General features: G+C 45.2%; 1 protein-coding gene across 1 annotated transcript in view; it reads left to right on the top strand.

Moving 5' to 3' along the window:
* The first annotated feature begins 3,038 nt into the window (after positions 1 to 3,038).
* Positions 3,039 to 10,689, top strand: part of USP13 (ubiquitin specific peptidase 13) — a 131,233-nt gene continuing 123,582 nt past the window's right edge. Inside the window, exon 1 of the mRNA XM_019959325.2 lies at positions 3,039 to 3,287. Within this exon, the coding sequence (XP_019814884.1) occupies positions 3,120 to 3,287 (168 nt within the window). The 5' untranslated portion in view covers positions 3,039 to 3,119. The remainder of the gene's footprint in view (positions 3,288 to 10,689) is intronic.

The raw sequence follows: 10,689 nt of genomic DNA, 5'->3' as shown, positions 1-10,689 counted from the left end.
AAAGAGTAGTAGTAAGTGCCTCTTTAAACCTAGGCAATGTGTTTCTCTCCACAGAGCCCAGTTGTCATGAATTTCTTTTGTATTCTTCCAGAGGCTTCCAAAGGCCAAACAAGCACCTATCTATCTACAATGTTGCATAAATTTACTAATATAATACTGACATCTAAATCTATAGCTATCTAGGGGCAACATTAAAAATATTTAGCACAGTTATCGACACTTAGAAGGAAGGCCCACGGTATATAGGATGTGCAGTAGGCATTCCGGCACATCCTTAGCCTTGAACGCATGGTCTTGCTTTTACACATTAATTCTCACTCGGCTCTTTTAATCTAGTAATATGATTTGGAGATTATTCCACATCAGCACATACAGGGTGCTTTATTCTTTCAGCGGTACTGTGTTTTAACCACTTCCTATAGATGGATTTTTAGGCTCTTCTTAAGTTTTTTGTTACTATAGCAATGCTCCAACAAATATCCTTATATAGTGTAAACTTATCTGTAGCATAAATGTCTAGATGAAGAATTGCTGGGGAAAATTGTATAGGCATATAAAATCATACTTAGTATTAAATTTCCCTTCAAAGAGATTGAACGTTTTCAGTCTATCGACAAAGTATATGAGGGCCTATTTCCCAAACCTGGGCCAACTCAGCATATCTGTATTAATGTGAAGGGTGAAAAATGGTGTCTTGATTTAATTTGCATTCAACTTAAAAATACTTAAAATATTTTGAAGGTTCCTGAATCAAGTTTTTCTCTGTAATTAGACAAGCAAGTTTCATCCTTGAACCTGAAACAGGCACAGATACTACAGAAAGTGATAAGTGGGTGAGGACAATAAAAAGCAAAAACTCCTTGAGAGTATCCTCCCAAGCAGGAGGGTAGCAATAGTGTTTACTTTTTTGCTTTTGTCTCCTCTTCTCCATTTCCATTAGATTGAGTTAGAAAGTTGTGAGTTACATAGATGTGTTGTGTGTTAGAGCCTTGCTTGAGGTATGGAAATTTAGAAGTGCAGAAAGAGCTCATCCATCTATTCCAGGTAACGCATGTCAAATTCCAGGTACCATCATTTCTCCGTAGCAGAGCCAGCACATCTGCAGAATCAGAGAGAATGACAGAAATAATGGAAGAAAAAAGAAAAAGGAATTAAGTACCATTTGACCTGGGAAAGGCTTATAGAAATCAGCATGTTTCTTTGTTTTTTTTTTTTAATTGAAGTATGGTTGATTTACTATGTTGTGCCGATTTCTGTCATATAGCAAAGTGACTCAGTTATACACATACATACATTCATTTTTTAAAAAAGATATTCTTTTCCATTATGGTTAATCACAGGAGATTGGCTATAGTTCCTGTGCTATACATTAGGACCTTGTTGTTCATCCATTCTAAATGCAATAGTTGGCATCTACCAACCCCAAATTCCCGGTCTTTTCTCTCTCCCCTGCCCTTGGCAACCGCAAGTCTGTTCTCTATATCTGTGAGTCTGTTTCTATTTTGTAGATAGGTTCATTTGTGCCGTATTTTAGATTCCACACGTAAGTGATATTATATGGTATTTGTCTTTCTCTTTCTGACTTACTTCACTTAGTTTGATCATCTGTAGTTGTATCTAGGTTGCTGCAAATGGCATTATTTTGTTCTTTTTCATGGCTGAGTAGTATTTCAATGTATATATGCACCACATCTTCTTTATCCATTCATCTGTTGACAGATGCTTGGGTTGTTTCCATGTTTTGGCTATTGTGAATAGCGCTGCTATGAACATAGGGGTGCATGCACCTTTTTGAATTATAGTTTAATCTGAGTATCTGCCCACAGGTGGGATTGCTGGATCATATGGTAATTTCTATTTTTAGTTTTCTGAGGAACCTCCATACTGTTTTCTACAGTGGCTGTGCCAACTTATAGTCCCACCAACAGTGTAGGAGAGGTCCCTTTTCTCCACACTCTCTCCAGCATTTGTGCTTGTAGACTTTTTAATGATGGTCATTCTGACCTTCTGTGAAGTGGTACCTCATTGTAGTTTTGATTTGCATAAAAATCAGTGTATTGAGTCACTTTTTCTGTTTCATTAACTGGTAGGTGTCACTGGTATCCTGCCCCTTAGATGTAGTTAGGGAAGCTCAGTGGAACTGAACTCATGTTCTGAGTTTCTTTTTGTTTTTTAAGGAAAATAAGAGTATGCTGTGACACATGCTCTGTTTTTGCAGATTATTGTATCACTTCCCACCCCAACCTATTCCCATTTATTATTTAAGGAACTGGACATGCAAAGGCAGGGAAGAAGTATGTATGCAGTAAGATCCCAAATCAGTCAACTGAAATGGTTCATGCAGAGAAGACTTTGCAAAGATAGAGAAAAATATATCCTCCCTCAAATAATCTTGATACTCTCCCCCATTCGGAAGAAAAGTCAGTATTACTGGAAAAATATACATTTATCCTTACTCAATCTTACTCTATTCTCTTTCAAAGAGCTTTAGATCTTAAAAACGTGAGGAACAAGTCTTAGATTAACATCGAAGTGCCAAAACCAAATTTAGATTTGGGCCCCACTTTAGGTTCTAGAGTCCCACCCCTATCCAATCAGGGTACGTTCCCACTGTTATCCTGATTGTTTAAAAGCTAGCGGTTTAAAAAATCTCAAATCCTGCCCTTTGTTGGCTGCTTCGGAGTTGCCCCTTAGCAGACTAGCGATTTATGATAGAAAACACGGCGCTGGTGCTCCATCGCAGCCGGCTCCGGAGCCTGCGCCCCCAGGACTCGCCCTCCGCCCCGGCCGCCAAGCCCGGCCAGGGCCCCAGGCCCCTCTCCAGTGCCCCCTCCCCGCGCGCTGCGGCGGGTGCTCCCGAGCGCCCCGCCTGACGCTGCAGCTGGGCCGGCGATTCGCCATTGGATTAAAAATAGCAGCGTCCCCTTCACCAGCCAGCCCGCCCGCCAGCCCAGGCCCGGGGTGCCCGCTCCCGCCCCGCGGCCGGCTCTCCCCGCCCGTCCCGGCTCGGCTCCAGTCGCCCGCGCAGCCCGCGCAGCCCGCCGCCGCCGCCGCCGCCGCCGCCGCCGCCGAGGTGGGCAGACCCAGCGCTCAGCTCGGCTGGAGTGCGCGCCGCGGCCATGCAGCGCCGGGGCGCCCTGTTCGGCATGCCGGGCGGTAGCGGCAGCAGGAAGATGGCTGCAGGAGACATCGGCGAGCTGCTAGTGCCCCACATGCCCACGATCCGCGTGCCCAGGTCCGGGGACAGGGTCTACAAGAACGAGTGCGCCTTCTCCTACGACTCCCCGGTAAGTGAGACTCGGCGGCAGGACGGCGCCTCGGGGGAGGTTGCGGTGCCCGCGGCCTTCGGCGGCCGCGAGTCGCCGAACTCGGCCGCACGTGAAGCGCGGGGGGGAAGAAGATGCGCGGTGGCAGCCGGGGACCCGCTCCTCCGGGCGCCGGAGTTGGCTCAGGGGCACAGCAGTTCGGCAAACACTTAAGGAGTGCCTACTGGGTGCCCGGCGGCTTTGGATTCCCCAGGGCTGCTGCAGCCGAAGCCCGGGACGGCCGGGGTCATTTGCTCCGCCAGCCTTCTTAGGCTGCCAGGACCCCAATTCCTAGCAGCGGTTCCAGAGCCCCGCCACCGTTTGAAAGATAGATCTAGTGGAAGAGTTCCCTAATCTTAACTGTGCATTGCTGATGGTTTGCGTTCTCTTTGGGGCGAGCACGGAGGGCGGGTGGGCGGATGAGGTTGATTCACTCCGGATGCACGCAGCCCTTCTCTTTCTGGGACCGTTTGCTTTGCCCAGGGATTCCCACTCCTGGACAGTTCTGCTTTTCTCTCTGAGCTTTTCTCTCTCCACTTTAAATTACTCCCTACTCCTTTTCTTTCCGTCAGAACATCGGAAGAAACCGTCGGGTGCTTCCACTGGGGCAGCAGAAATAGAGGGTCTGTTGGATTGTTACGGTTTCCTGAATCCTTTCTCTTTCCCTCCTAAACGAGTCACTTTGACTGAAATGCACCAGTATAAATTATTAGAAGTTCAATCGCTAGTCGTGACCTCAGAGACTGGCGGGGAAAGTCGAGACGCACCACCGCCTCCCACCCGGCGCTGTTGGTGTGTTTTTCACCAGGTTGTATGTGTATGTGTGAGAAGGAAAAAGGAGGGTGAATTGTCCTTTTTGGGAGTCAAAATGGGCTTCAAAGTGACTCAGCTGTCTGGCGTTTATCATGTCTTTTTGAGGACCAGGTTATTTTTATCCATCCACTTTAGAGCTCATGTGTCACTCGGCAGATCTCAATGCAAAAGGGAGGTTTCTGGATTGGAGGCACCGAGGCAGGTTTCACAACAATAGTCTAACACAGTTTATTCATATTATGTTTTGTTGGATGAAAAAAAAAAGCCAGATAAATGGCACATGTTCCAAAGTATCCTTATTATCTTGTGAGTTGCTTTCAGCTGATTTCCAAGGCCTTTTGTTTTGTACACAGTGGAGTTGCAGAATTTGTATCCTTTCTGTGATATTTTTCTTTTATGCTAATAATAGATCGTTTGGGAGATAAAAGTCTCATTTATTTGCTCATTACTTTTTTTTTCTTTTAAAAAGGTGTGTAGTGTGAAGTGAAATGGTTATATTTATTACATAGCGGCTTGTGATCACAACTTAATGTGTCTTTCAGCAGTGTCATTGTATCCACAAAGTATCTGAAAACGTTATGTTCAGATTTTGTGTCTAGTGTTGAGCAGGTTTCCACTAATAGCTTCTAAAGGTGGAGAGGGATGACCCTAATTAACTTAAGCAATCGAGGATTGTGAATGCCATGGGGAAAATAGCCCAAGTCTTTTAGGATAATACAACATGTAAAGTGGGTAAAACTGCTTTCTCTTCGTTTAAACTGAGTTACTCTTCAGATTCTTCTTACAAACTTTGTTATTGAAAGTCTTTACTGTGTTTTATAGTGTATGGTAGGAGTGAAGAAAAAAAGCTGATTATTTTACTCACTTTCACAAATAGTTATTGGAAGCTTAGTGTGTGCCAAACACTATTCTAGAAGTATCTTGTCCAGTATAAACTGATTTCATTCATGCCACAGTAGTTCCTTGGGGAAGACTGGGCTTATTTACAAGGCTGATGAATCAGTATATTTCTTTATCTATGTTTCAAGGGAGAAAGAGAAAGAAGATTTTATAGCAAGTTATATTAAAGTACAGTGCATGATAATTCGAGATCTTTCCCTATAGTACTTATTTAACACTTCATCATGAATCTCATAAGGGTTCTAGAGTACCTACTATGTGCCAGCTGTTACATTCATGGCTATAAGAACCATACAGAGAAAAATTCATTGGTGCCAAATAGCAGAGACTAATCCACCAGTGCAGTAGGACTGTGGTAGAGAAACGACCAAAATCATCTGAGTGGAAACAATAGCCATCCTTGCATTGGATACTTTTGAAAATGGTCATAAATAAGGATGGTTAGAAATAAATAGAGCAACATTCTAGGCCACGTAAATTATATGTGTAAACACAAAGTGTGAATATTTTCTTTTTATTTGCTAGTAATGTATTTGGAAGAAAAAGACTGATTTGATAAGCAGTGAGGTCAGAACCAAGTAGAATAGAAGATGGGGGCCTTGAATGCCAAGAACAGGATCTTGAATTTCATGTGGTCAGTTATGGAAAGCTCCTGTGAGTAATATGATTTAAAGGGGTGTTAGAGGAAGACTGAATTAATAATTTTTATTTTGCGTCTCCCATGTCTAAGGTGTGCTGTGACCACTTTTGCTATTCTTCTCCTTCGTGGGTGTGAAGTGGGACAGCGTGACAACTCATTTCAGTGTCTGTCTCCTTCCTTTCTTTCCACCTGCTAGGGATTTGCACAGAGCAGATGCCCAGTAACAGTTATTTTGGAATGAGTGAGAATTTGTCTTTTCACCTACCAGTTTGGTCCCCTGTCTCACCATGACCAGTAAGGTTCATCTCTCCAGGACTTGGTTCATCTTGCAGGATCTGTAATGGGACCTTCCTGGAAAGGGGGGCTTTGTGTTCCCAGCTGCTGGCCCAGCATCTGGTATATGTACCAGGAACTCAGTGAATGTCTAGGAAACATACAAATTATCTGTGGTTATGGGTTATGAAAATGGTAAGGATACACCACATGGGAAACACTGGGAAAGAAATCTTGTAGGATTCTCATGTAGAAAGTGGGACTTTGTTGTTGGGGACAGATGTGAAATTAAGAGCTGGACTGGCAGGGTTTGAATTCCAGCTCTTTTACCCAGCTTTGTAACTTCTGTGTGTCCCAGTTTCTCCAGTCTGCAAAATGAAGACCATAATAGATTCTACCTCATGGGGCTTGTGGATTAAATAAATATGTGTGCCTGGCCAATTAGTAATTGCTATAGGAAGAAATGGGGCTTCCCTGGTGGTTCAGATGGTAAAGAATCTGCCTGCAATGCAGGGGATCTGGGTTTAATCCCTGGGCCAGGAAGATCCCCTGGCGAAGGGAATGGCAACCCACTTCAATATTCTTGCCTGGAGAATTCCATGGACAGAGGAGCCTGGTGGGCTACATACAGTCTGCTGCTGCTAAGTTGCTTCAGTCGTGCCCGACTCTGTGCGACCCCATAGACGGCAGCCCACTAGGCTCCCCCGTCCCTGGGATTCTCCAGGCAAGAACACTGGAGTGGGTTGCCATGCCCTTCTCCAATGCATGAAAATGAAAAGTGAAAGTGAAGACGCTCAGTCGTATCCAACCCTCAGCAACCCCATGGACTGCAGCCTTCCTACATCCATGGGATTGTCCAGGCAAGAGTACCGGAGTCGGGTGCCATTCATACAGTTTATAGGGTTGCAAAGAATCAGACATGACTAAAAGCTACTAACACTTTCAGTTTCATAGGAAGAAAAGAAAGAAATAAGAAGTTTTAAGCCCAAGTGTTTGGTTGTCAAGGGTTATGTAGAAAGTTTGACATAGTTAAGTGGGGGAAATCGGTTCATACTTCTGCTCGCAACCTTCATGAACTGCCATGCAAAATCTACTCTCTCCTCCTTAGTTATTGAGCCCCACCTTCATTTGAATATACCTTGTCCCATCTCTCCCCTCTTTCTGTGTTGCCAGCTCTGAGGAGTCCAGACTCTGGGTCTTCAACCTGTGGAGACTTTTTTTCCTTTTCCGGGACCACCTTCCTCTCTTGGTAATCTTTCAAAGCTCTTTCTCAGCCCTTTCCTTCTGCTTTAGACTTCATCCTTTCCTCTGAAGCCTACATTACTTAGGGTCTGTGTTGTACAACACGGCAGTTAGAGCCTGTCTTATATGGTTTGCCATCATTTTATTTCTTGTTACCCACTTAACTGGTAGTTTTCAAGCATCTGCTGCTGCTGCTTCGAAGTCGCTTCAGTCGTGTCCGACTCTGTTCGACCCCATAGACGGCAGCCCACCAGGCTCCCCCGTCCCTGGGATTCTCCAGGCAAGAATACTCGAGTGGGTTGCCATTCCCTTCTCCAATGCATGAAAGTGAAAAGTGAAAGTGAAGTCGCTCAGTCGTGTCTGACTCTTAGCAACCCCATGGACTGTAGCCTACCAGGCTCCTCTGTCCATGGGATTTTCCAGGCAAGAGTATTGGAGTGGGGTGCCATTGCCTTCTCCGTTTAAAGCATCTACCAGGTACAAAGCCTTGTACCCAGGAGGTAGGAGAGGAGCAGGGCCACAGGGCTGGCTGCTAATTATGCTCCCGCCCCACCTGTGTGAGTGTGGGGAGCTGGGCTTATGTCCTGTCTCAGCTGGGGTCAATTGAAGACTGAGACAAGGGCTTTGGCCCAGGCCTTTTATTTTGGAAAGGTATCCCAGGGAACAGAAGAGGAAGAACGTCCAAAGGAATAGGGACAAAGGGAAGGAAGGAACGAAGGTGAGTTACTGGGGCAGTGCTCCCCACCAGGACTCTGGCAAACTATCAGTGCCCCTCAGCACTGCCCCGGGACCCGGAAAAGAAAGTGTTTATCCACTGGCTCCTGTGGCCGGTCGGTCAAGGGTGCCCCAGGGCTGAAACACTTGGACTCTTCCAGGCTTGTGTTTGTGCCTGGGAGGTTAAGTGGGCTCCCTTCGGGCTTGCTGAGACCAGCAGCCTCTGAGAATCGAGAGATCCCAGTGCAGCAATGAGGTTGTCAGGCCACTTGCTACGGTGAGCAGGGGCACACACCCAAAAAATGGCTGTGAGACCAGCATAAGCCATGTCCCCCTCACCTCTTCTTCCCTTCCAATGTCAGCACTATTTTGTAAAAAGGAGCTCTTCCCCCATTCTCCAAAGCTCTGAGATCTCTTAGTGATGTTGAGAGTGATGTTGGTTCTCTGCCTTCCTTGGGAGTCTTCGCAAATCTCTGGGAGCCTCAGTTTGGTAGTTGCTGGTGTACATATCCATCAGGAAAGGCTTTGAGATCATCTCTTTGTAGGAAAATTTCATATTAGGGGCTCAGTAAATTCTTCTGTGATTTACAGTAAGAAATGTATATTTGATTTTTGTTCCTATTCCTGGCACAGAGCTCCTAAAACTCTTGGAATTTCCGAAATGATAAGAGCCATGAAGGTGTCTTTCATTATTCTTAACAATCTCCTTTCAGCCACACCTGAGTTTATATTAGAGGCTTTTGGAAAGCCCCTGATTGCCAGGGAAACCAACCTAGTGATTAGAAGGTTGGAACTTTCAGCCCCTCCTCATCTCCTGGGTTGTTGTTCAGTCACTCAGGTATGTCCAACTTTTTGCGACCCTGTGGACCGTAGTCTGCCAGGCTCCTCTGTCCGTGGGATTTTCCAGGCAGGAATACTGAAGTGGATTGCTGTTTCCATCTCCAGGGGATCTTCCCCACGCAGGGATTGAACTTGTGTCTCCTGCACTGGCAGGTGGATTCTTTATATTGAGCCACCTGGGAAGCTCTTACCTCCTGGGAGGGGAGAGGAACTGGAGATTGACGTAATCAACAGTGGCCAGTGGTTTAGTCATTCTCACCTGTCTGATGAAGTCAGCAGCAACAAAAATCCTTGAACTCTGGGGTTGGAGGGTGCTGAGGGTCACAGAACTCCACACTCTTTTCCCCCTGCCCTGCCCATCATTTCTTCTGGTTGCTCATTGATATTCTTTAACATCCTTTGTAATAAGCTGATAATCCTGTAAGTAAATTGTTTTCCTGAGTTCTGTGGGCCGCTCTAGCAAATTAATTGAAGCTGCGAAGGGCTTCCTGGGATACTATTGATAGTCGGTTCTTCAGAAGCGCAGGTGATAACCCAGCCTTCCCACTGGTGTTTAAGGTAGGGGGCCGGGGAAGCAGCCTTGTGGGGCTGAGTCTTTAATGTGCGGACTGTGATGGTAACACCAGGTAAATAGTGTCAGTGTGTGTTAGTCACTCAGTTGTGTCTGACTTTCTGCGACCTCATGGACTGCAGCCCGCCAGGCTCCTTAATTGAGTTAAATTGTGGGGCACTTGGTGCCTATGGAGAGGTGGAGAATTGCTTCCTGTGGGAGAAATACCCTCTCCCCATGCCCCCCACACACATTTGGTGGCCAGAAGGTAAGTATTCTGTAAGTAGAGGAGAAACTATACTTCTGTCTTTCCTTCCTTCTCCCAATATGTGGGTTTGCCTGGTACTACCTCAGACATTGCTAATAATAATAATGACAGCTTAATATTTGTACAGAGCAGTGGTTCTCAACGTGTGCTTCCTGGACGGGCAGCACCATCAAGTCCTGGGAACCTGTAGACATGCCAATTCTTGGGTCCCTTTGCAGACCACTGAAACAGACACTTGGGATTGGGGGTCTAGCAAGCCTGATTTGAATAGTCTTTCCATGTGATTCTGAGGCATGCCAAAGTTTGAGAGTCAGTGACAGGGCGTTTACTAGGTGTCTGGGAGCATTCTAGATATGTGTTTATTCATATGTTAACTCATGCAATCCTCAAAACAACCTTATGCTGTATGTTATTATCATTTTGCAGATGAGGAAACTGAAGCACAAAAGTCACACAAAATATTAAGTGGTAGACCTGAGTTTTGAATCCAGGTTATCTGGCTCTAGAATTTCTTTTTGTTCTTTATTTGTACCACTTTAACCATGTTAATTGTACAATTCAGTGCCATAAGTACATTCACATTGCCATGCAACCATTATCACCATCCATTTCCAGAACTTCTTTATCATCCCAAACTGAGACTCCGTACCCATGAAGCAATAACTTTCCATCCCCCACTACCTCCAGCCTCTGGTAACCACTGTTCTATTTTCTGTCTTTGTGAATTTGCACATTCTAGGTACCACATGTAACTGGGATCACAGAGTATTTGTCCTTTTGTGTCTGGTTTATTTCACTTTGTGTGTTTTCAAGGTTCATCCATGTTGCAATATGTGTCAGAATTTCCTTCCTTAGAGGGAATGATATTCTGTGTTTCTTACAGACCACATTTTGTGTATCCATTCATCTGTGGATGGACATCTGGGTGGTTTCTACCTTTTGAGGATCATGAATAAAGCTGCTGTGATCAGTGACATACAAGTATCTGTCTGAATCCCTGTAGAAACAGTGCTTTTTACTCTCATGTGCTGTATGCTGCCTTCTGGGCATTACGACTTGCCATTATGGGGCTTAGTTGTTTCCCAGGGGGAAAAATAATTTAGGACCTATGTGGAAAGATCCTCCTTTGAATGGATAAACAGAT

Source organism: Bos indicus, chromosome 1 (genome assembly GCF_029378745.1).
Source record: "Bos indicus isolate NIAB-ARS_2022 breed Sahiwal x Tharparkar chromosome 1, NIAB-ARS_B.indTharparkar_mat_pri_1.0, whole genome shotgun sequence".
NCBI classification, from domain to species: Eukaryota; Metazoa; Chordata; class Mammalia; order Artiodactyla; family Bovidae; genus Bos; species Bos indicus.
This window is presented reverse-complemented; position numbering and strand designations above follow the sequence as displayed.